This window comes from Balaenoptera borealis (genome assembly GCF_965194805.1).
Source record: "Balaenoptera borealis genome assembly, chromosome: 16".
Lineage (NCBI taxonomy): Eukaryota > Metazoa > Chordata > Mammalia > Artiodactyla > Balaenopteridae > Balaenoptera > Balaenoptera borealis.
This window is the reverse complement of record NC_138872.1, coordinates 44,947,740-44,969,836: the sequence shown is the minus strand read 5'-3', so window position 1 is coordinate 44,969,836 and position 22,097 is coordinate 44,947,740. Positions and strand designations below refer to the sequence as shown.

The 22,097-nt window shown below is 45.0% G+C and overlaps 1 protein-coding gene across 3 annotated transcripts in view; it reads right to left on the bottom strand.

Moving 5' to 3' along the window:
• NAPB (NSF attachment protein beta) overlaps window positions 1-21,874 on the bottom strand; it is a 39,714-nt gene extending 17,840 nt beyond the window's left edge. The window contains exons 1-3 of one of the 3 annotated variants that reach the window (XM_082361049.1): window positions 21,676-21,874; window positions 5,717-5,796; window positions 1,034-1,150 (exon numbers count right to left, since the gene is read on the bottom strand). In XM_082361049.1, the coding sequence (XP_082217175.1) occupies window positions 1,034-1,150; window positions 5,717-5,796; window positions 21,676-21,773 (295 nt within the window). In that variant the 5' untranslated portion in view covers window positions 21,774-21,874. The remainder of the gene's footprint in view (window positions 1-1,033; window positions 1,151-5,716; window positions 5,797-21,675) is intronic. The other 2 variants (XM_082361048.1, XM_082361050.1) reach the window with 2 other exon arrangements.
• Between the last annotated feature and the right edge of the window lie 223 nt (window positions 21,875-22,097).

Sequence of the window (22,097 nt, the reverse complement as noted above, 5' to 3'; positions counted from 1 at the left end):
GCTACCCACAAAACCCACTCAAACCCCCCTCTAGGAATTTGATGCACTTTTCCTCCCTGTGTTTTCTGGATGCATTTCTATGAGCACTGACGTATTGTGAATTTCAGATTTCAGCTCTCCATGGTTCCTCAGCTGCCGTGAGAACATTTCCCAGGTCCGTGAGACACCCTGAAGCCAGGGGTTCAGTGCCTGCAGCACACTCTGAAATACTGATGTGAGGTGATTCTACTGTGCACTTAGGCTGTGCCCAGTTTTTCCCCTTTGGAAAATAAACTGTGGCTAATCCTTATACCACAGCCCTTGAAATAGCTTATTTCAGTGTGATATATTCACAAGAGCTGGGATTTCTGTGTTAAACGGGCTGCTGAAACAAGGAGGGAGGTTCCACAGCCCTTGAAGTAGCTTATTTCAGTGTGATATATTCACAAGAGCTGGGATTTCTGTGTTAAACGGGCTGCTGAAACAAGGAGGGAGGTTCCACAACCACCAGTGCACGTGTGGAGGGAGGAGATGAGGCCTTCAGGCGCTAAGTGTGCACTCCTCTAACTGAAAAAGAAAGAACGTCTGCAAAACTTCACCTCTTCGAATACCCAAGATCATTCTTTCCTCAAAACCTGAAGTGTCTGAAAAACACTTTTTAAAGAAGTCACATGAATGCCGTGTGAATAAGCTGTTTTCAACTACAGGATTTTACGACCTCCCATTAACTGGATCTCCACACACACTATTCGGGAGCGAGGGAACACTCGTTTGCTTTAGTGAGCGATGTACACACTCACACAATTAAGATAAGACTTAGATAAAATTAACGCTAATTTCCAAAAAACTGTCCACAATGCAACTCCACAATGGAGTTCAAGAAAATGGTGTTGAGCACTAAGCTGGATAAATTTAACAGATTTTCTCCTCATAAAAGCTTCAGATGATTGCAGTTAAAAATCCCCAAATCTCCACCATCCTGAAGCGCGAGCATCTCGCTCTAGCAGCACAACCTGCGGGAGGTCCGGCGGGCACGGGACAGAGCGCGGCTCACCTTGGGGGTCTGCCTTCTTGTAGGCGTTCCCAGCATCCACAAAGCTGGTGGCGGAGTCGTGTTTGCTCTGCAGCTGCATATGGAGCTTGGCTGCCTGACAAAACGCATTTCCTGCAGCTGAAGAAGACAAATGACTAAGTTAACACAGAGGAGCAAGCACCCTGCAGAGCGGCCCTGCTCCAGGAGCCGGGCCCACGCCTGCCTGGGGAAGGCCCCATCCCTGACAGCAGCACACGGGCCTGTGACCCAGTGCACCTCGGGTGGCCACAAAGACGCCCAGGACCCAGGGGGACAGCAACAAGGGCGCCTCTCAGCCCCAGGCCTCCTTCCACACTGACCGCCCGGCGGCGAGTGTTCAGCTCTGTCCCCGGCACAGGCCCCGCACCAACAGGGCGTCTCCGCGGAGGCGTGAGGCTGGGAGGGCCCGCAGGCGAGGATGCGCACCGCCCATCTCTCTGTGTCCACTGGCTCTGCTGGCATCACCGGAGAAACAGCGACAAAGGCTCCCAGATAGAGCAGGCTCTCAAGGAGTGAGGATGAGGCCCACAATTTCGAAAGTCAAAGCTCTTTCCTAAGTTTACGACAAAGTCTGACAGAGACCCATGAGGTTGAACTGTGCATGTCCCACTTGGTGTGGAACTGGCACACTTCCCCGCAGTCACACGGGTACTGCCCGGGGGCACAGCGTGAGAGGTTCACGCAGTCAGCTTTTCCAGAAAAGGTTCTGGATCAGGAAACGTGGCTTCTGGTGGGGCTGAAATGGAGGAACAAAGGAGGAAGGACCGGGCTGGGGCGGAAGAGGTCAGGCCCGCCCAGGAGGCTGTGAAGGTCAGCATGGGACCTGGACGAGGATGAACCCACTTCACCATGAGGTCCTCAAGCGCAGGGGAGAACCAGGACTGGGGGCGGCTCGTGAGGGTCTGGAGTCGGAAGTCAGGACTAGCAGGGATGGAGAAAGAGCTCGCCCCGTTAGGAGAGGCACCACCAAGAGTATCACAAAACCTCCTGGTACTTAAAAAAAATTTTCAGTCGTAAACGTTTCAAAGACATTCAGAAAAGTATAAAAAATAGTGACAGACGCCTAAGAACCCTGATGGTATTAAACATTTACTTTAAATTTCTTTTCAGAAACAGAACAGTCAATTCCACTGAAGCTTCAGTGGCTCTCCGTGTCCCAACCACACTCCCAGAGGAAACTACATAATTCCCACTGGGGTTTCTGGACCGTCACCCAAGGGAGAAGAGGCAGCACAACCCCTGAGCCAGGCTGCCCAGATTCAAGTCTTGCTCTGTGCAAGACAGAAGAGCGCCCAGGCACTTCTGAAAATATTTACCCACCAGCGTGGCCTGGGTCCTGCCAGTCCAAGCAGACACTGGCCTGAGGCTGGAGCTGGGACTGCAGAAGCCTGCCTGCCAGGCCTTGACCCCTACCTTGGTGGACCGTGAACTCAGAGGCCCAGAGGAGGGGCCAAGCCACTGCCAGGGTGGTGGGCAGGCACCCAGGTCCTCCGGGCAGCTGTGAACTTCCCGGTGGCAGTTCAGGAACGTAGCGGCCAAACAGTGGCTCTGATGGGCTCAGCCTCAGAAGCGTGTAGCCATCACTCGGACCTTCTAGGCAAAACGCTCAGAACAGCCTGGCCCCAGGCACGTGCACGCGTGTTGGCCACTGTCATTATCACACGTAAATCTGTCCTTAGAGAACACCTGTGCTTTGCTGTGTTTAAATGTCATCGCTTCTTTTACAACCGAATCCTCCCTCTCCCACCAATAATTTAATTTTTCACAGTTTATTTGTGCTGGCCGTCCCAGAACCAATCGTGGTCCATCCTTCCCAGGCTGAGGGTAACAGCACGGCATCCAGGCTCTGCCGTGTTGGCTCCACTTCCCCGGATGATTTTTTTTCTTTTAATAAATTTACTGATTGATTGATTGATTTTTTGGCCGCGTTGGGTCTTCGTTGTTGCGCGCGGGCTTTTCTCTAGTTGCGGTGAGCAGGGGCTACTCTTCGTTGCGGTGTGCGGGCTTCTCATTGTGGTGGCTTCTCTTTGTTGCGGAGCACGGGCTCTAGGCGTGCGAGCTTCAGTAGTTGTGGCACGCAGGCTCAGGAGTTGTGGCGCACAGGCTTAGTTGCTCTGCGGTACGTGGGATCTTCCCGGACCAGGGCTCGAACCCGTGTTCCCTGCACTGGCAGGCGGATTCTTAACCACTGCGTCACCAGGGAAGTCCTCCCCAGACAATATTAAGAACTTTGATTTTACAATTTCACGCTCCCACCTTCCAAGACTAGATGCTGGCTCACTTTTTCAGTCTGAGTACTCACTCCAACCACCGCTAACAAACGCCAGCTCCATCTCTCCAAACTCGGAAGTGGTTTAATACATGCTCCTTTAAAGACAAAGTTACACACTTTCTCAGGCCCAATTTCCTCAACTGTAAACATCTAACACCTGCCAGGATGACCTCTCAAAACTGGAGTAGCAGATGAATTAGTTTACAAAAGAACTTCTAAAACTATAAACAAATGCAGTGGTGTCACGATCACCACCACTAGGACATGGAAGTAATTTCAAAGAACCAGATTTTTTTTCAGTTTCTTATTTCATTTTTTAACCATTTTTTAAATTGAAGTAGAGTTGATTTACAATGCTCTGTTAGTTTCAGGTGTACAGCAAAGTGTTTCAGTTATATATATATATATATTCATTTTCAGATTCTTTTCCATTATAGGTTATTACAAAAGATTGAGTATAGTTTCCTGTGCTATACAATAGGTCCTTGTTGTTTATCTATTTCATGTATAGTGGTGTGTATCTGTTAATCCCAAATTCAAAGAACCTAATACTTATTAATTCACTACACAAATATGCTGAGTATCTATCATGTTGCACATACTGGTCCAGGGCCTGTAGGTAGAGCAGAGATAAAGCCCAGAAACACCCTGGCTTTCTAAGGTTTATGTTCTAGTGAGGGACAGCTCACTAGAACATAATCAAAGCACGGACAATACAACTGAACAAATGTACTTCATTTATTTTTGCTAGATGGTGGTAAGGGCATCGGAGAAAAGGGAACAGGGCTTCCCCGAAGAGAGGACTGCTATCTTTAAAAGCGACGGCCAGGGAAGACCTCACTAAGACGACGATGACATTTGTAGAAGGACCTGGAAAAAACAGGGACTGGCCACGCCCTACTGTAGGGAAGAGGGTGCCAGAGGGAGGGCACAGCACAGGCAGAGGCTCAGAGGAAAGAGCCGGGGAAGGAGGGAGTGGGCAGGAGAAGCGTCCAGAGTCGGGAGGGGATGGGAGATCGAGTAGATCCTGAAGGGCACCATGAAGGACTGTAGCTCTGATGTGAAATAACATGACCTGACTTAAGATTTAACGGGATTACTTTGTTTTCTTCATTAAAACACACTAGGAAAGTAAAGAAGCAGGGAGGTAACAGTCCAGGCAAGAGATCACTGGGGTCGGGGTGAGGAGTGCACACACGTCCCCCTCGGTTACATAACCCGTAATGCCCCTCTGAAAGGAATTTCCAAAGTTTAGAACATCTGGTCACCAGATAAAATAAATAAAGGGTCTTTTTAGATAAGATCACTTTTTACGTATGATTACAGGACCTGAACCAAACAGAAGATGTGAATACTAATACTCTTTTCTCCTCCATTTTAACATACATTACAATTCAGGTGTAAATGCACTTTGGAAACAGAACATACGTTTTTAACCTACAACTAAACCTATAAAAAGAATTTTACAGCCAGAAAGGACCTTTTAGGGTCATCTACTTCAACAGCATTTTCTTCACTGAAATGATTTTAAAGTGTCAGCCTTAGAAGCAAGGGGGAAAATCGTCACACCGCACACCTCACGCTTACATGATGCGATGTGTCACTGACATCTCGATCAAGCTGGGAAAGCACACGGGGAAACACACTTAGAGAGGGCAAGGCCCCGCCTCAGGTCATCCGCAGGTGCGAGGGGGCTGGAGACCCACGTCCTGCCCCGTCAAAGGCTCTCTCCACCTGCACTACAGAAAAACCCCAGCACAGAACTTCTTTCTCCAGGGGTAGAGGATAAATTTGTTTCTCAAATCAGTGTTAGAAAGAGCCATCCCCTCTCAGAACAATGAAAAGAATTCTGATTTTATTTTGTGTCATTTCCCCCGGTAGAAAGCATTATGTTAGAAACTGACGAGTCTGTCAGGGTTTATAGAAATAACACCTCCCACTGCTGCATTTCTCAGTGGACCACAATCAGTTATCAGAGTAAGGAACGGTTAGAAATTCTCCACCAAGGTTTAGGTAAACAAAAGCAGACTCTCCTGTTTATCCTACTTGTTTTCAATATGTTTTACTACAGCTTTCATTCCTTGTGGTACTGAATTTATTTAAGCACATTAATAAAAAGCAAAGATTACTATTCTTAACTCCAAGTAACTTTAAGTCTTTTTAATCACCACATGCCCACTGTATGAAGTGGTTTATAGACACTAAAACAGACACAGCCTCTATGCTTAAACTTCAGCCAGGATTTCAAGCTTTGTTCCCTCAGATCAAGGCCCCCCTCTCCCGGTCCACAGCCAGCAGTTTTTCTAAGGGGAAGGCAGACAGTCATTTCCTCCTTCAAAGTGATTTTAAAGTTATTTGCCTAAAAAGCAAACAAACAAAAACTTTATACATACCACTCCAATTCTTAGCCATCTTGAACATATTTGCAGCTCTGGTATACATTTCACAAGCTTCTTCTATTCTTGTGTTTCCTCTGAGAAAAATTTTAAAATGAGGTTAAGTTTTACTATAACAACCATCCACATCCCTAATCCTCCCCTCCTCCTTCAAATAATAAACATTTAATGAGCAGTTACTATGCGCCAGACCAGCATCAGAGAACCTTAACAGCTGTTCAAAGGAGTTACTCTAATTATCCCTCTTGTCCAGATGAGGAAACTGAGGCATTAAGAAAGTAGCCACACAGCAAGGATGTCACAGAACTGAGACTCAAATACAGATGTGGCAGGACCCAGGGCTTACACCCTCAACCAGAGTCTTTTCCATGCATGAAAACTGAAGTTTTACTCATTCTGAGAAATGAGAAGTATAGTTTTCAAAGGAAATTAGGATAAAGACATCTTGACACTTTTAACATCGAAGAGTTCAGCACTATGTTTATTCAGACTTAAAAGTAAAAAGAAAACCCAGGGCTTCCCTGGTGGCCCAGTGGTTAAGAATCCGCCTGCCAATGCAGGGGACACGGGCTCGAGCCCTGGTCCGGGAAGATCCCACGTGCCGCAGAACAACTAAGCCCATGCGCCACAACTACTGAACCTGCGCTCTAGAGCCCATGCTCTGCAACAAGAGAAGCCACCGCAATGAGACGCCCGTGCACCACAACAAAGAGTAGCCCCCGCTTGCCACAACTAGAGAAAGTCAGCACGTGGCAACGAAGACTCAACGCAGCCAAAAATATAAATAAATAAATGAATGAATGAATGAATGATACTCAACATCATCAGCCATCAGAGAAATGCAAATCAAACCACAAACGAGATATCACTTCACTCCCACTAGGCTGGCTAGAATCAAAAGACAGATCTAACAAGTGTTAGGGAGGATGTATGGAAACTGGAACCCTCATAAACTGCCGGTCCAAGTGGCAAATTGTATAAAAAGCCACTTTGGATAACAGTTTGGCAGCTGCTCAAAAGGTTAAACATAGTTACTATATGACCCAGAAATTCTACTCCTAGGTACATACCCAAGAGAAATGAAAACATTAGTCCACACAAAGACTTGTACACAAATGTTCACAGCAGCATTATTCATGACAGACAAAAATGGAAACAACCCAAACATCCATCAAATGATAAAGGAGGTACACACACAATGGAGGAGACCAGACAATAAAAAGGAATGAAGTACTGATCATACTACAACGTAGACGAGCCTCCAAAAAACATCATGTGAAGTGAAGAGCCAGTCCCAGAGGAGCACACCATTCACATGAAAGGTCTACAACAGGCCAGTCTACAAAGACAGAAAGCAGACTGGTGGTTGCCGAGAGCTGGAAGTGCTAGAGAGAAATGAGGGGGGGAGGGTAAAGAGTTTCTTTCTGGGGTGATGAAAATGTTCTAAAACTGCTTGTTGTGATAGTTGCAAAGCTTGGTGAATATGCTTAAAACTACTCAACTGGACACTTTAAACGGGTGAATTGTATGGTATGTGCATTATATCTCAATAAAGCTGTTCCCCTTCCCTCTAAAAAAAAACCCTTTGGAAGCTATGTCACACAGCCAATGATAGGATGGCAACAAACCACACCAAAAATGAAGCGTCAGAATAGGCAAAGCCTTCTCTCACTCACACTTTCATGTTCCTTTTTCTCTACTTCAAAGCTACATTAAAAAAAAAAAAAAAAAAAAAAGCTAATTATCCCAGTGGAAAATTCCCAACTTGAGAAAGCTTTCAATCTTGGCCACAGCTCCTTGGAGCTAACAAAGGCTTGCCACTTTCTGTGTCTTATTTTTCTAACATGTACCAGGAATCACGAACTGTAATTATAGTGCAATCATTCTTTTTTTTTTTTTTTAATTTATTTTTGGCTGTGTTGGGTCTTCGTTGCTACTCGCAGGCTTTCTCTAGTTGTGGCGAGCAGGGGCTACTCTTCATTGCGGTGCGCGGGCTTCTCATTGCAGTGGCTTCTCTTGTTGCAGAGCACGGGCTCTAGGCACGTGGGCTGCAGGAGTTGTGGCACGTGGGCTCAGTACTTGTGGCACGTGGGCTCAGTAGTTGTGGCTCACGGGCTCTAGAGCGCAGGCTCAGTAGTTGTGGCTCATGGGCTTAGTTGCTCCCCAGCACGTGGGATCTTCCTGGACCAGGGCTCAAACCCGTGTCCCCTGCACTGGCAGGCAGATTCTTAACCACTGCACCACCAGGGAAGTCCAGTGCAATCGTTCTTATTAAAGGTTTCCAAATAAAACTAGCTTAATTAAAATGTACTTTATCCTATTATTTTCAGAAGCAGGTTCAGCTAGGAATAATAGAACACCTACATTATGCTAGGTTTTATGCTGCATATTTCCACATGCCTTACGTCATCTTCATTATTACAACGACCACAAAAGATCTCCATGTTACAGAAGAGAAAACTGTACCTGGAGGTCAATGGCTTGCCCAAGGTCATCCAGCCAAGGTCAGTGGTGGAGCTGACACCTGATAACAGGTTCAGCGATGTTTATAAAAATAATGAATGAACCCTGCCTCACCTCTCCTAAAACAGAATCACCAGAAAAAATCTCATGTTAAAAGCACCAGAGAACTCATGTGTCATAAACAGACATAACTTAAAGAATTCATGAAAAAAATATACTTTTAAGTCACTCCAAATGCCTACTGTGTTCTACACCCATGAACGTTGATTTTTATAAGTTTTAAGGACAAATATTCAGAATTCACATTCAAATAATTCAACTGATCATTACCCAGAGCCCCTATAAGTGAGGTAGAAGATCCTCAAAAACAGAAACAAGTTTCATTGAGGGAGTCTACATTATAAAGTGATATAGTACAGTACATGGCACTGACCTGCCAGAAATCACGAAGAAAACAAAGTCCTTACCCAGGAGGAGGTGAGAATGCCAAGAAGAGTATTTAACTTCAGTGCTGGAGAAGTCTGAGAGCGTCTAACATCCCCACCCCAGGTTCCAAGGAGATGGGGTGAGAGTCACACGCCTCCCCCAGCCCCCAGGAGCGGCAGAGCTGGGCCCGAGCCTGCCTCCAAGCCCCTGCCTCTCTTCACTACCTCCCCCCGGCCCCCACCTGTTCCCATTTTAATGTTTAGGAGGAAAAAAAATCAGCCTGGGAAAAATCACAGCCCGTTATTCCAAAGAGCTCCGATGACATCTACATGCAGACAAGCCTATTAATCCTCCACTCATCCGAAGTCTTGCATTTTCCTCACGGTGAGTGAGAGCTACCTGGGGGCAGCGGGAAACTGCAACTGAGCACGTGCGCAGGTGGGGGCCAGAGACACCAAATCAAGAGCCATGGGGACCAACGACACACACCAAGAGATATGCCCCAGAGAAGCGGGGCAACTGCTGAGGCGGAAAGAACGCTGCTCTTAACCCACGAGATCTGGAGCAGAAGTGTCCTACCGCGTGACAATCACAGAGCTGTAATGATGCCAAAGCAGGACTAGAGACAAAATTCAGCTTCATCACCAGAACACCCTGAAGGGCTGTCAAACCGTGTGGAAAGACTGAACACAGGGATCACTTTGAGTTTCCCGGGCCTGGGAGAGGCTCCTCCTCCTCGTTCACTAGTGACACCACTCCAGCCACCAGGCCGATGCCGGGACAGGGTCCAGCACAGGGCCTGGCTCACAGGCCTCAGTCACGAGGCTGAAGACCCAGCGTCTGCATGGAAGAAACAGCCCACATCACAGATTTGCAAGTTTTCCCACGTGTCCCTCAAAACAACAAGCAAATACAGAAAGCCTCCCGAAAAGAAGTGAAAAATTCAAAGTCTGTTTAAAATATCTCTACCATTAAAGGAAACAGTTTCTCTATTCACAACACTTCTGACACCAAACGTGGGTTTTCTATGCCAAGCAACTCTCCAATTCCCTGCGGCCACCAGCGGGATGTCCTGTGATTCAATTCAGTTCTGCACAGACCTCACAGGTTGAGCACCCGCACTTCAGATGCCCGTTGCAAGTGCTGGGCCCCCCGTTCTTCTGACCGACCAGCTACAATCAGGGGTTCCCACAACCTCCTCCTCAAATTCGATAGTTTGCTGGAAGGGTTCACAGAACTCAGAGAAACACATTCCTATCGCTGGTTTCTTATCAAGGACACAGCTGAGAAACAGCAAAACGGGAGAGAGGCACAGGGCAGGCGTGTTGGGAGGGTGCCCGGAGCCCCCTCTCCCCGGGAGCCCCCCTCCCCCCAGGAGCACCCTCTCCCCTGGAGCAGCACCTCCACGTGTCTCCAACCCGGAAGCTCTCTGAGCCCTGTCGTGTAGGGTTTTTACAAGGCTCATGGCAGAGAGACTGACTACCCTGGTGACTGACTCAATCCCCTCGGGGGTGGGACTGAAAGTTCCAGCCCTCTAATCACTGGCTGCTTCCTCTGACAACCAGCCCCCATCCTGAAGCCATCAAGGACCCACCCTGAGTCACCTCGTTAGCATAACCCAGGTAGGGTTGAAAGGGGCTTATTATGAATAACAAGACGCCCCTCTCACCCTCACCACTTAGGGTCTTGCAAGCCTTTACCAGCTCTGTCCCAGGAACCCAGGGTGGAGAACAAATATATATTTCATGTATCACAACATCACAGCCATATACAACTATTTATTCTACTTTTTACCCTCCAACAAGCAATTTACTTTCATCTGATACTTCATATCTGTTATCTCCACAGATTCTAAAACTTGGGAGTTTTCCTACATAAACTTAACCCTTTCAGGGTTATTTTAGTTCTGGGTTTAATATGACTGTAAACAGTCCAGCTTCCTCCATGTGATGAGGAAGCAGAGTGCCTGCAGCAGGTGGAATGCAGAGGCCCCAGGGAGATACTTTTCTTAGAGCTCATTTGAATTCTTATACCAAACTCCTGTACCTGCTTGACTGAAGTCCTCTGCTTTTTCACAAACCAGTAACAGGAGGAGTAGTGGCAAGCACGCAGGCTTTGGAGTGGACTGCCTACCAACAAACGCAGGCATCTATCTGCTTCCCTCCCTCCCCCCACAAGAGCAGACACAGCTCCAAGCCCCAGAGCACCGCCCCCAGAGCAGCTGGCAGAAGACAAGCTGGGGCCTCAAACTTGACAGGTGGCCTCAGTGCTTTGCCCTGGACCCTGGGATTCCATCTTCTGAGAACATCTCACTTTATTTCCATTTATGTAAGAAAAAATAATCACAGATTCTCAGACACAGGAAACAATCTGAGACATTTAAAGACTGTCTGACAAAAGTATCTGCATTTAAGCATAACTTGCTAAAATAAAGTTACAAGAACAGGTACAGCAAAGAAAGCTACTTGGACTTTCTTTGGTAATAGTCCCAATGCCTTGACTTGATATGAGGAGTCATCTCCCTTGAAGAGGGGAGATATGTATAGACTGGACCTTTTAGTAAAACAAACCAAGATACTTAAATATTACAAGGAAGCCAAAAATAGGAATTACTGGATAAACTCAGAAATGACACACACAACATGACTTGCCAAGAGAAGTTTTTATATTTAATTTCAATCTTTATAAAAATTCAATTTTTAAACTGAATTTAATCTTTCAGACTTGTGATTCCCATAGGACAATGATGGCTGCCTAAATACAAGCACGTCCTCACATCCTCCAGAACCACACAGATCAACAAGGAGCAGATACAACCACCCGTAATACACTCACAGCAAAACTAGCAGACAGAATTCAACAAGACTTCATTTAAATAAAGCTGGGGAAATAAAGACCCTGAACTAGCAGAGCTAGGGACACAGCCCCTGCTAGAAATCAGGAGGGGACGGCTGGACTCAAGAGGGGGTGCGGCAGGGTCCCAGCAACAGCAGCTCACAGACCACAAGATCCTGGCAAGGGGGTGCCGCAGAGTGGGGTCAAGGAGGCAGGTATGAGACCTGGAGCACCTGGGGGGCTGGAAGGGTGGCCTGGCTAGAGGCGGCAGACTCCAGATGATGTGCTTCTGCGGGAGGGAGGGGGAGAGGAGGCTTGGCAGTGAAGGGAAAGAAAGCGGAAGTGGAAATAAACTCAGGGTCTTAGGAAACGGGAGGAGGCAGAACTGGAGTGGCAGCAAGCCCCAACCCACCCCCATGACCCTAGTCATCAAAGAAGCCGCACTAACGTACTGATAGAAGGCGGAGCGTACAGGAGAAACCAGCCTTCGAATTTTGATCCTTCCCCAAGTTAGCGATATGCAGTAGACCCTCTCTTGTGATGGGTCTGGCAGGGACACCAGCTGCACTCACAGTCAGCCATGTGATCACCGACACACTCACAACCATTCTGGACCCAGATGCCCACTCTGCTTTTCACTTGCAGTACCTATTCAATGAATAGCAAGAGACATTCAACACTATTATAAAATAGGCTTTGTGCTAGATTGTTTTGCCCAACTGTAGGCTAATGGAAGTGTTCTGAGCATGTTTAAGGAAGGCCAGGCTAAGCTATCATGTTCGGTAGGTTAGGTGTATTAAATACATTTTCAACTTATGAGGGGTTTATCAGAACATAACCCCACTGTAAGCGGAGGAAGAATAACTGAACCTCTCCGATACACACACACCCTGGATAAAGGGGTAAGTAGAACACCCTCTCTGAGTGGCACATAGGTAGGTAATGGATTTTTTCCAGGGCAGACAAAATACTAGATGCCTAAGTAAGGAAACCGAGCGAAGGGTATTAAAAAAGATTCATAGCATAAAGGTAGCCAGTAAAATAAAATTACAAAATTTCCTAAATAAAAAGCAAAGGAAAGAGATCACGTGAAGAAAAACTGCAAATAAAACATAATACGGTTGACCCTTGAACAGTGCGGGAGGTTGGTGCGCTGACCCTGGTGCAGCCAGCCCTCCAAACACGCAGTCCCCCGCCCGCACCCTCATATTCCACAGATCGGGCAGCACCGCAGTACCTACTACTGAAAAAAACCTGCGTGTAAGTGGACCCACGCAGTTCCAACCCATGTTGTTCAAGGGTCAGCTGTCCATAACAAATATAACAAAATGACAGAATTAAAAATCATCCATATGCCAGTCATACCAATAATGTAAATGTGCTGAAGATTTTTAGATTTGCTCACAAATCTAAACAAACAAAGCCCAACTCTGTGCTCAATATGACAGACACAACTAAAATAAAGCTATTCTGAAAGCCTCAAGATAAAGAGCTGGTCGGGAGTTTGCCAAATATGTCGACCTGCGTTTGTTAGAGTTGTTGCAACAAGAAATATCCCCCAGTCTTCCCAAAGCTTCTCTCTCTCTCACTCTACCTTGTGCTGGTTGTGACTCTGCTGGCTCTTTCTCTGTGGGTCTTCTCTCTGTTCTGGAATGTGGCCCCCATCGGGTGTACTCCTCTCATGACGGAAGCACAGATGACCCCTGCAGCTTCTGCTCTCACTTCCTACCTCAAAGTCAGTCCCGGCCACCTTGCCTGGACTCAGGCCACTGCGCCTGGACTCAACGGGGAGGGGAGGTGCCCTCTCCCTGGGGCGAGGCAGCACAGGCCACATGGCAACAGGCATCAGGTATAATCCTCTTACCTAACACAGCTCTAAAACAGGCAAACGCAAGTAACAAGAAAGCAGGGATTGCTGGCATCAGACAAGGTAGAATTTGGGCTCAAAAGTATCAAATGAAATAAAGAAATTCACTTCATAATGCTAAAGATACAATTCAAATGAAATTATATTAATTGTGAATATCTATGTACCAAAACCTGGCAGCCACCTTTCTACAGCAGAAATTACAGTAATCCTAAAAGCCAAAACAATCTTGAGAAGGAAAAACAAAACTGGAGGGCTCATACTTCCTGATTTCAAAACTTACTACAAAGCTACAGTACTCAAAACAATGTGGTAGAGGCATAAAAAAAGACATATAGACCAACAGACTAGAGAACCCATGAATAAATCTTTGCATATATGGACAAATGATTTTTGACAAGGGTGCCAAAATATTCAACAGGGGAAAGACAGTCTTTACAACAAACGGTGCTGGGAAAACCGGATACTGACTTGCAAAAGAATAAAGTTGGACCCTTACCTATCACCTTACACAAAAATTAACTCAAAATGGATCAAGGACCTAAATGTGATACTTAAAAAACAACAAAAAAGTCTTAGAAGAAAATAGCAAAAGCTTCATGACACTGGATTTGTCAATGATATCTTGGATATGACACTAAAGGCACAGGTTAGAAAAGAAAAATAGACAAATTGCATTTCATGAAAATTAAGAAAATTTTATGCATCACAGACACTATTCACAGAGTAAAAAGGCACCATACAGAACGGGAGAAAATATGTGCAAATCACATACCTGATAAAGGATTAATATCCAGAATATAAAGAGAACTCCTAAAACTCAACAATAACAAAAAAACAAACCAATTCAAAAATGGGCAAAGGACTTGAATAGACATTTCTCCAAAAAAGATATATGAATGGCCAACAGGCATATGAAAAGATGCTCAACATCACTAATCATTAGGGAAATGCAAATCAAAGCCACAATGAGATATCATCTCACACCTGTTAGAATGGCCATTAATTTAAAAAACAACAAACAGAAAATAACAAGTGCTGACAAGCATGTTCAGAAATTAGAACCTGTGTGCACTGTTGGTGGGAATGTAAAATGGTACAGCTACTGTGGAAAAACAGTATGGCAGTTCCTCAAAAAATTAAAAGTAGAATTACCATATAATCCAGCAATTTCATTTTGGGGTATATACCCAAGAGAATGAAAAGCGGGGTCTTGAAGAGATATTTGTACAATCATGTTCATAGCAGCATTATTCACAATAGCTAAAACGTGGAGGCAATCCTAGTGTTCATTAATGAATGAATGGATTAGCAAAATGTGGTATATGCATACGACAGAATATTATTCAGCCTTATAAAGGAAAGAAATTCTGAAATATGCTACAATATGGATGAATCTTGAGGACATTATGCTAGGTGAAATAAGCCAATCACAAAAACACAAATACTGTATGATTCCACTTATATGAGGTACTCAGCACAGCTGAAATCATGAAGAAAGTATACGGTGGCTTCCAGGGGCTGGGGGAGCAGAGAATGGGGAGTTATTAATGCATATAGAGTTTCAGTTTTACAAGATGACAAGAGTTATGGGATGGTGGTGATGGCTGCACAACAATATGAATGTACTTTAATACTACTGAACTCTACACTTAAAAATGGCTAAGATGGTAAATGTTATGAGTATTTTACAATAAAAAAAAGAAAAAAAATTACAATAGATCCAAGAAGACAGAAATACACTCATAAAAGGAGATATTAATATACCCCTTTTAGTCCAAAACAGGTCAAGTGGACAAAAAATATAGATATGAAAGACCTAGAAAACATAATCAGTAACCAGACCTCAGGGATCTCTAGCAAGTCATACACTCTGAAAAGAGAAAACCCACTTCTTCTTAAGGGCACATGGACCACGCATGAACACCAATCACACATTAGGTGGCAAAGAAAACCTCAGTACGTTCTCTAATCATAATGAAATGAAGCTAGAAATTAATAATATACAAAAAAGGTCCTTCTACCTGGAACAAAACCCTCAAAGAACTCCTGGGTCAAAGATGAAACAAATTAAAATAAAACCACTATATACCAGTATCTATGGGATGCAATTAAAACAGTAATACAGTTTTAAAGGAAAATTCATCCATGAATAGTTGGATCCATATAAATAAAATAGAAATAATGAATTAAATACCACCCCTCACCCCCCAAAAAAGCCAAGGGAAAAGAACGAAAGAAAGTAATAAAGGCAAGAGAGAAATTAATAAGGTAGAAAACAGGAAACTAGTAAAACTCATAAGTCAAAATATCAGTTGTTTAAAGAAAAAGAATCAAGACAAAAAAGGGACAAGCACTAACACATAAGAAGTAAAAAGAGGGAAATAACTGCTGCAATAACATTTTAAAAGTCATAAAAGACTACTTTGCACAACTCTGCAAATAAATTTTAAAACTTGGATGAAATGAATAATTTCTTTGTAAAATACAATTTACCAAAACTGACCTCAGCAGAGATAGAAAGTTTAAACATTATAAATTCCAGAGGGAGAAAAGAGAAAGTTATCAAAGAAATACCCACCAAAAAGCCCAAGATGATTTCACTGTAAGAGGATTCTATTTAAAAATCCAAAGACCAGAGCATGGGAAAAAAGAAAAACTTACAAATTCTTTTTATGAGAGTACCTGTGACATGAGTGCCTGTGACATCAATACTTCAATCTGAGAAAAACTATACACAAAAGAATTGTAAATAAAAGAATTTGATGTAAAATATTTAAAAACAGAATCCCACAGTAAAAATAATACATTATAATCCAGAGGGGTTATTCAAGGGATGCAAGCAGAGTTCAGTATGAGGCTATCCATTAGTTAATATACTAATAACTAAGAAAAAAAGTCACGCTTACCTGACAGTTATTGAAAAGGCCCTCATTCAATCCCTAATGAAAACACCCATTAAAACCGAATTGGAAGATACTTCCTTACTGTGAAAAACATATTTTAACCCAAGAAAGAATTAATCTATTATTTGTTAGATTTTAATTAAATTACCATTACTTACGATAAGCTCTATTCAAATACAGACGTGATTAACACTCTGAGATTCTATTTTCAAAGTCTCCTTACTGTGCACTCACAAGCATCACTAACTGAAAATTCTTAAGGTACGGAAGTTTTACCCATTTTATCATCTAATCAAATAAATGTAAAGTGAAAGCATAAAAATAGATTACAGAGTCGCCTTTAACTAGGATGATCCTCCGTCCTGGTTGCGGGGACACTCCTAGGTTATACCCGTTTTCTTGGCAACTCAAAAATATCCCAGTTTGGACATGATACTCACGGCCACTCTGTAACTCACAGAAATAGGGAAATATCTGAAAAATTTTTAAAGCAGAATTATAAATTTAAATGTTACTTACATATAAAAGATAATATTTGGAGATTGAGAATTAACTAAAAACAAGAGGTGAAGGAGAAAATGCACTGCCACATAAGCTATGTGGCAGGATCGACAAATATTATCTAAAATTAATAAATCTGGTAGTAGAAGTATTCTAAAATTACTTAGACTTATGGCAATAACCATCAAAAGAATCAAAAAGAAAGTTAAATGGTTACTTCTGCTGAGTAAGATTTAGGAGAGTGAGGACTCAGGGAAAATTTTACTTTTCAACTGAAACCCTTCTGTACTCCTTGCATTTTCCTACCATATATGGATTTACTACAAACACATAGTCAAGAAAACAGAAGAAAGTGACGTGAACTCCCCCGCTCTTTGTTACCTTTGCTCTTGAAACTACACAAAAGAGTACAAGAAAACAAATCAACATCTGTATCTGCATTCACCATAGTCCACGCGCGCCTGCCATAGCCACATGCTGCGCGAAGCGCTGGGCCAAAGCCACCAACTAAGGCAGACGCCCCAGGACCTTACATCCTAGAGCCACAGGCCACCACAGTCCTCCCTACTTCTTGTAAAGGACTCTGCACCTCGCAGGGCTCACAAGAATGAGAGAATATATGGTGAACACTGCAAAAATGCAGACAGAAAAAGGCCTATCTTGTGAGAGTTTATCACTTGATATGCAAACTGTAACTTGACATTGACACTCAAATTAGGAAACCAAATGATTATAAGTAACAGTAATATAGCTCTGTGCAGCTTAATAAGCATTCTGATACCTCATTCAATCCTTACAACTCTGACAAGTAAATTCTTTCCCTCTGCCCATTCAAAAGCCGAAAAAACAGAAGCTCTGAATATGATTTACCTGGCCAGGATCACCAAGCTAGTAAACTAGAATCTATATTTGGTCTTCTTACATATAATAGTATATATTATTATGGCTCATACATAATATACCTTATATAATATATAATTATTCAATATATAGGTTATTCTGTTTTTTTCTTTTTTTGGGGCTGTGTTGGGTCGTCGTTGCTGCGCACAGGCTTTCTCTAGTTGCGGCGAGCGGGGGCTACTCTTCGTTTGCGTGTGTGGGCTTCTCATTGTGGTGGCTTCTCTTGTTGCAGAGCATGGGCTCTAAGTGCGTGGGCTTCAGTAGTTGTGGCGTGCGGGCTCAGTAGTTGTGGCTTGAGGGCCCTAGAGCACAGCACAGGCTCAGTAGTTGTGGCACATGGGCTTAGTTGCTCCGCGGCGTGTGGGATCTTCCCGGACCAGGGCTCGAACCCGTGTCCCCTGCATTGGCAGGCGGATTCTTCACCACTGTGCCACCAGGGAAGTCCTCTATTTCTTATTACATAGGAAATAAAGAGTAAATATACATATATATTTCTTATACTATACTACCTGTCTCTGAGTAAATCTGAGCTTAATGTTTTTTTTAAAAGTTTAATCTGCATTTGAATATCTACTGTAACTGAGGCAGACCTAAATGCTTTATAAATACTTTCACAGGCCCCCACCATATTTTGGCAAAATTTAAACACAATCTTTGCCAAAATAAAGCTGAGTGAAGAATACTGATAATGGCCTATAATGGCTTAAGAAATATTCCCAATTTTCACAACTAGCTAAGAAATTATAAACTTATAGTTATTTCAAGATAACTCTACAGGGCCTTTCATTAAATTTACTTCAGCACTGCCAGATTTACAGCTCCTTATAAGCTTTGAGACTGGGGAACATTCAAGAGCCCGAGAAGGAAGCATTAACCATCCAGAACATCTTCCCACGGTCAGTCTTAAGCCACTCTCTCCATGTGCACTGGGCAGTGTACCCAGTGTGGTCTCCTATAACAAGAGAAATGCAAAGCTATCTTGCTGTCAGACCCAGGTCAGCTAACCATCATACCAGTAGTTAAGATGCTAAATTAAAATTTGAAATTAACTACAAAGTTCAATAGCTCATCTCTGGAAACAAATGAAACCAAAACACAACTCTTTCGGTGGTAATTTTGCTATACTAAGCTCAGTCAGCAAAAGAAGAAGTTTTAATTTCATTCCACAACTACAAAAACACATCACTGTTTAACTGGCAGTCAAACAGAAAGACAGACCACCACGACAGTGGCTTCTTGTGATGGCTGCATCCCTCAGCAGCTCCCTTCCTGCAGGGGGACGCGGGGAAGGAACACTGACATCTTGCAGACAAGCCTAGACTTGTGCCTTACACACAGAAGAATGCATGACTGACTTTTTCTCGGGAATACACAATGCATATTTTCATCTAATTTTACTGAAAGCAACAAAAAAGGAAGAGCTACAGAACAGTAGTGAGAATACAGCATTGCCACAAAACCAGCGTGGGTGGTGGATCAACACTGAGTGAAGGGGACCCACTTCTAACAGGTTTTAACCTGCAGCTGGGATAATGAGTCCGTGGTGTGACACATCTGCAGTAAAGTACACTGAGCACCTTGTAATGGCTGCCACAGCCCCAAACAGCATCACCCTGCCCCCTTTAAAGCACTGTCAGCCCTTAAACAGATGGGCTCGGTGATACTGGTGATACTCATGCAGGTATGTTTTGTTAATTAAGGAGCCTGACATGAAGATAGATTACACTGTGGTTTAAATAAAGGAAAACAAGTAGATGGGAAAATTCTCTGGCTAAGGGAGTGGGGGCAGGTGGAGTAACATACATCCTGGCTTAGAAGGGTGATGACAGGTGCAAGTGATGCTAGATGTAACATCAGATTCTGAACGACTGAAACTGATACAGAATTTGTCTTCCCACTGTCACTGAGAGAGAAACTAGGCCTGGTTTTTGGCTTCAAAGAATTATGTAACGCTATTAAACCTCACAGAACTCTGAGTACCCTCTCCCCCAAGTTTTTCTGGAGCCAAGTATTACTAAAAACACAGTCTTCCACAGTATAAATAACCCTTACATGGTGCAAAGCTCTTTCAAATACTTTATTTCATTAAAAAACCAATGATACAGTCCAAAAGGTCTTTGGGTCCGAAATCCTGCTTTGATCTGTCTGGCTGCTTCCTTGATAAATAACTGGGCCTGAAAATTTTGATGAAGATACTAATTAATATTTCATAATCCCCATCTTCAATGACTCTAAATGTTTTACAAGCATATACTCAAAAAACCCTCACTCACTATGAGATATACTTCTCTCACCCTCGTTTCATAGCCGAGGAAACTGAGGCACAGAGGGGCTAAGGAACTTGCCCGAGGTCCCAAAGCGAGGATAATAAACTGACCTACTGGATCCACGTCAGACCTAGGATGCAATGACTTTCAAGCAAACTGAGTGTGAATGGTGAGGATGAAGTCTTCCTATAGAGCCTGCCAATGAAACAGGTGATCAACAGCCAAGGAGAAGAAAGGCAAAAGGCCTTTTTAAAATCCCTTAAGGATTACTGATTCAAGACCTGGCCTACTTTCACGAAAACAATAACGCAACACCTCTTCACAGAAAGGAGCACGCCCCTGAGAAGCATCAAGTGCTCTCCGGCTTTTTTCCTCTGCCAATTACAGATTCTCTTCCAGGGAAGCACATCTGGACTTGAAACGCTGTGCCATTACGATCACCTCCCAGCTTGAGGTGCTATGACATTACATTTTATATAAATAAACTGTAATTGTTTTGCGAACAACCAGAGAAAGGAGCTGTTGTTTGGTGTTAGCATCAAGTATTAGGCAGTGCTCCTTATGTATTGCCATAACTTTTAAAGGGGAACAAATTTATAATTCACTGCTACAATGCAGACCACACATCACATGAGAAATTTAGAAACCAGCTGGGATAAGTGCCCCGAGAGATTTTTGAGGACAGGGACCCTTACCTTTCTGCATCTTTGCACCCTACACTACGTGCACTGCATGAAACCTGCATAGGAGCATTTCCTGGAGATTATCAACAACGGTAAAGTATTACCAAAAGACCGAAGGTGGCAAGACTAGCAAATTCCAAACCGATTTTGTACAGAAATAAAACTGCGTCTAATAATGCAACAGTTAAATACGGATCCCCGGTCCTTCTCAGAATAAAAACATGCTCTGGGTGTTGGCCGAGGACCTTTCACTTCCAAAAGGAAAAAGAGTAAACCACCACGAACTTTCTGCCTCTCTCATCCTAAACAGCTGAATCATTCACATATTCAACCGCCCAGAATTCTTCCAAGGACTGTCAATGCAGGCTCTGCTTTTTGGGAAGTCCGAATTTAAGACCTTCCCTAGGAGAGCACAGAAGAATTATAGGAAATGAACGGGATTCCCAAATGACGCAGACTTAGAGGAGTTGCGTTATCCCTAATCCAACAGGAGGCCCTGGGTATCACATCAATCTCCAGTGAAGGAAAGACACCAGTTTGAGAAAACGTACTCATTCCTCCCACGGATATTTATTAAACCTGTACTTGGCGCAAGGCGCACGGGCACCGGGTGGTGGAATGCGGCTGCCGCGGCCCCACCGCCAGCCCGACGCCCCCGACAGACCGCGGGCCAGGCGCTGGGGCTGGGGATCTGGGACCCGCCGCTCCCCGGTGCCTCACGCCTGCACGGGTCTCCCGAGCTACGTCGGTTCACTCGTGGCGAAATAACAAACCGGTGTGGCCGCCGCGGGGAGGGTCACGCACACCAGCGCGGCCGGTGGGACCCCGCACCCGCGCGGGGGGGGAGCCTCCGAGGGTCCTAAGGGATCCCTGGAGGGCGCATGGGGGCCCCTGGAGCGCCGTGGGGTTCCAGGGGGTGCGTGGGGAGCGCTCCGGGGGTTCCAGGAGATCCCTGGAGGGCAGGTGGGGGACTCCGGGGGGGTCCTAGGAGGTCCCTGGAGAGGGGAGGGGGGGCCCTGGGGCGTTCTGGGGGGCCCCGAGGGAAGTGGGGGGGGCGCCGGCCAAGGACGGAGACCCCCGCTCAGGGCACGCGCGGTCCGGCGCTCACCCAAAGAGCCCTCGGAGAAAGGAGTGGGAGGCCTTGACTCGCTTCTCGGCCTCCGCCATTAGTTGCACCGCCTCTCGCTCCTTCCCCGCGTTGTCCATGTCGCCAGCCGCGACCGCCGCCACAAGCTCCTCTCCGGGTCGGACGCGCCTCCCGCGCCTCCCGGTCCTCTCGCAGCAGCGGGGCGCGCAGCCTGTCGGGAGTTGCAGTCCAGGCCGCGCCTGGGCCGTCCTCTCGCAGCGGCGGGGCGCGGAGGCGCGCCGTGCAGTCTGTCGGGAGTTGTAGTCCAGGCCGCACTCCGGCGGCGGGAGCGAACGAGGCGTCCACTACCATACCCAGAAGGCCGCAGAGCCCGTGGGCGTCGAGGGCCTGGAGGCGGGGGTTCGGGCCCTCTGTAGGGCCCTCTGCGAAGGGGAACGTTAATC